General features: G+C 39.4%; 1 protein-coding gene across 1 annotated transcript; it reads left to right on the plus strand.

Moving 5' to 3' along the window:
• The first annotated feature begins 300 nt into the window (after positions 1–300).
• Positions 301–2,966, plus strand: LOC117632311 (zinc finger protein BALDIBIS-like). The gene is made up of 3 exons (XM_034365752.1): positions 301–882; positions 1,024–1,423; positions 1,619–2,966. Exons 1-3 carry the CDS (start codon positions 750–752, stop codon positions 2,592–2,594), a joined length of 1,509 nt encoding a protein of 502 aa, XP_034221643.1. The 5' UTR covers positions 301–749; the 3' UTR covers positions 2,595–2,966.
• The last annotated feature ends 254 nt before the right edge of the window (positions 2,967–3,220 follow it).

A 3,220-nucleotide genomic window follows, 5' to 3' on the forward strand; every position in this document is an offset into this window, starting at 1 on the left:
CTCTCTGCCCACTCAGCTCTCACGGACGGCACCACCCTCTCTCTCTCTCTCTCTCTATCTTTTTTAGAGCTCATATGGTCCTCATACAATTATAGCATAATCATTTTTCACCTCATCAATTGCTGGCTGTAAAGGCAACTCACTTTTCTTTCTCTATATCTAGCCTTTACCCTTTTCAAATCAAGCCTTTGATTTCATCTTTTAAAACTTTCCCACTTCTATTTTTTTAAGCTCATGTACGCACAAAGATTAGTTTTCACCATATTCATAAGGAAAAGGAAAAAAGAAGAAAATATTGATTTGTAGATATATATATATATTATTGAGTAAAAGGAGAGAATGGGGTCTAGCGGTCCAGCTGAGTCTACGGCTGACCGACTTTGGGAGAGCAGCCGTATTAGATAAAGGGAAGGAGAGAGAGAGAGAGAAAGAGAGAGAAGAAATATTCTCTTTTGCTTTCATTTTCTGTATGTTTGGCATTTTTCTTTCCAAGTTCAAGCAGAGTAAAAAGTTTTCCCAGAAAACAAAAAGAGCTTCATTTGGGTTCTTAATTTGTTCTCAGCGATCCAAAATTCCAATACATGCACCGAGATTTCTTGTATTGTCTTCTTAATTATAGTAGTAAATCCTTTTCTTTTTTTTTTGTTTCTTAATTTGTTTTAGTAGTTTTAGCTTCTTCCCTTGTTACTTCTTTTGTCTTGGCAAGTTTTAGAACGCAACCCGTTACTTCTAATTACTTCAGATTCAATATGATGTCCGAAGATGGGCTCTCAATTCCCTCCACCATCAAAGGGTTAGCTCAAGAACTAAGTTCCAGCCCTAACCCTAACCCTAACACCGATAATCAGCTCAAGAGGAAGAGGAATTTACCAGGAACTCCAGGAAAGTGTACTTTCATCTCCACCTTGCAACTTCACACACTTCACTTCTTTAGCTTTGTCTATTGATCAACTCAATCTTCATCTTGTATTCTTTTTTTAAACTTTTTGTTTGATATTGGTTACTTCAATAATTCAATTGCAGATCCAGATGCAGAAGTCATAGCTTTGTCCCCAAAATCTCTAATGGCCACAAACCGATTCGTTTGCGAAATTTGCAACAAGGGATTCCAGAGAGACCAGAACTTGCAGCTTCACCGACGAGGCCACAACCTTCCATGGAAGCTCAAACAAAGATCAAACAAAGAAGTGATTCGAAAAAAGGTGTACGTGTGCCCGGAAAGGACATGCGTGCACCACGAGCCTTCCCGAGCACTCGGAGACCTCACCGGAATCAAAAAGCACTTCAGCCGAAAGCACGGTGAGAAGAAATGGAAGTGTGAGAAATGCTCAAAGAAATACGCAGTTCAATCGGATTGGAAGGCTCATAGCAAGGTTTGTGGGACTAGAGAGTATAGATGTGACTGTGGCACACTTTTTTCCAGGTAACTGTTTTTCCAACATGTTCTCTTTAATTATAACAAAAATTCCCTACTTTATATGATTAATTTGGGAAAATAATTAATATATATATATATTTAATGCTCTCATCACGTAGAGGCTTTAATGGGGGTTCTATTTGAATTTAAAGCTTTATGCACAATTCGGGTACCGATTGTTTACCAAATTTTGTTACACAGGAAGGACAGCTTCATAACTCATCGAGCTTTCTGTGATGCATTGGCGGCTGAAGAAAGTGCAAGGTTTGGTTCAGCTTCAACTACCAATATGAATCCAAGCTTCATCAATGGGGGCAATAATATTACCAACATTAACCCTCATCATCAACCACCAAGAATCCCTCATTTTATACCAATGTTTCAGCAAGAATTTGCTGGCTCAGACCCTGCTGCCGCCAACAATTCTCATCTCAATTCCAATGCTTTTATGGCGGAATTGTTGCCGACAGCTTCTATGGACATGTTTGGATCTTCATCGTCATCGCAGACGCAGTGGCTCATCAACAACACTAAGTTCCCGGAAGAGGCATCGTTTAATCTCTCCATGTCATCTTCGTCGTTGGCTCGGGGACTTAAGGAGGAATTAGAAGAATCCAAAGGAAGTTTGTCTGAAACGATAACTGCTTCTGCTACCTCTTTCTATAACAATAACAATCACCAACACCAACCCATGTCAGCCACAGCACTTCTGCAAAAAGCAGCTCAAATGGGATCTACAAGAAGCAGCAGCAACAACAACAACAACAACAACCCAGCAACAACATTCAACGACACTGCCTTTGGTTTCATGAGCACATCGTCCAATTCTTCCAACAATATGTCAAACCAGCTCAGTTCATATGGCCACCACCACAACAAAAATGAAGTTGAGAGGTTCAATGATTTAGTGAATTCCATGTCTTCTTCAACTCCAGCAACCACAATTCGAGACGGATCGTTGTTCTCTAGCTCCTTCTTGAGCAACAAACACTTGATGAATATGCCTGGAGCAGCCAATCTGATAAAACAAAGCCAAAGTGAGCAAAGTAGTCTAACTAGAGATTTTCTCGGAGTCGGAGGCGATGCGATTAGCGGAGTGCCCTTCTTTCAACAAGAGCTAGCCAAGTTAGCTTCAATGGGTGACTTGAGTCAATACACTAGTAGTGGTCATCAATGAGAGCCCTATACATTAATTACAAAGCTACTTAAAAGAGAGCCTTTGTTGGTCTCTATATACTAGAGTTTTATTAGATGAAATGTATACCAATGGAAACTAGATTAAGAGGATAACGAGTCTGAGTTTGCACTCAAAAAAGCAAGTGAGTCAACTCGGAGAGAGAGAGAGAGAGAGAGAGGCCAGTGTATGTTCATGTTGGGAGAGAGAAAGACTAAACAAAAAGAGACTTCATTGGCTTAAAGAGAGGGCCCTCCATGCATGTAGTAGATTTTTTTTTCTTTTGTGTTTTCATCTTTGGAATTTTAGTCTTTCTTGTCATTTCATTTGATAAAAGGCTAAAGTTTAAATTGTGTCATTTTTGGTTGTGTGACCTATGTCGCTGCCTTTTCCCACTGTCAACATTTTCCACCGTCAATTTTAAATAAAGGAATCTAACGTACGTGGGTGTGGGCCTAATTAGTCTATTCACGTTCAGCTAAATGATAGCAGAAAAGTTTAATGACAATGGAGTTGGCTCTGTTTAGATTTGAGGTAATTTGCATTCCCAAGTAATAATGTTAGGTTAAATATACAATTAACAAACGTTTGTCAATTGTTGGCCTTACCTAATATGCCTTACTATGCTA

This window comes from Prunus dulcis, chromosome 6 (assembly GCF_902201215.1).
Source record: "Prunus dulcis chromosome 6, ALMONDv2, whole genome shotgun sequence".
NCBI lineage: Eukaryota > Viridiplantae > Streptophyta > Magnoliopsida > Rosales > Rosaceae > Prunus > Prunus dulcis.

What these genes read in the sequence shown, in the direction of transcription:
- LOC117632311 (XM_034365752.1), top strand. Translation starts at nt 750, where the DNA reads ATGATGTCCGAAGATGGGCTCTCAATTCCCTCCACCATCAAAGGGTTA. An exon ending in GAATTTACCAGGAACTCCAG is followed by an intron (nt 883 to 1,023) that starts GAAAGTGTACTT and finishes ATTCAATTGCAG; the next exon opens with ATCCAGATGCAGAAGTCATA. An exon ending in TGTGGCACACTTTTTTCCAG is followed by an intron (nt 1,424 to 1,618) that starts GTAACTGTTTTT and finishes TTTGTTACACAG; the next exon opens with GAAGGACAGCTTCATAACTC.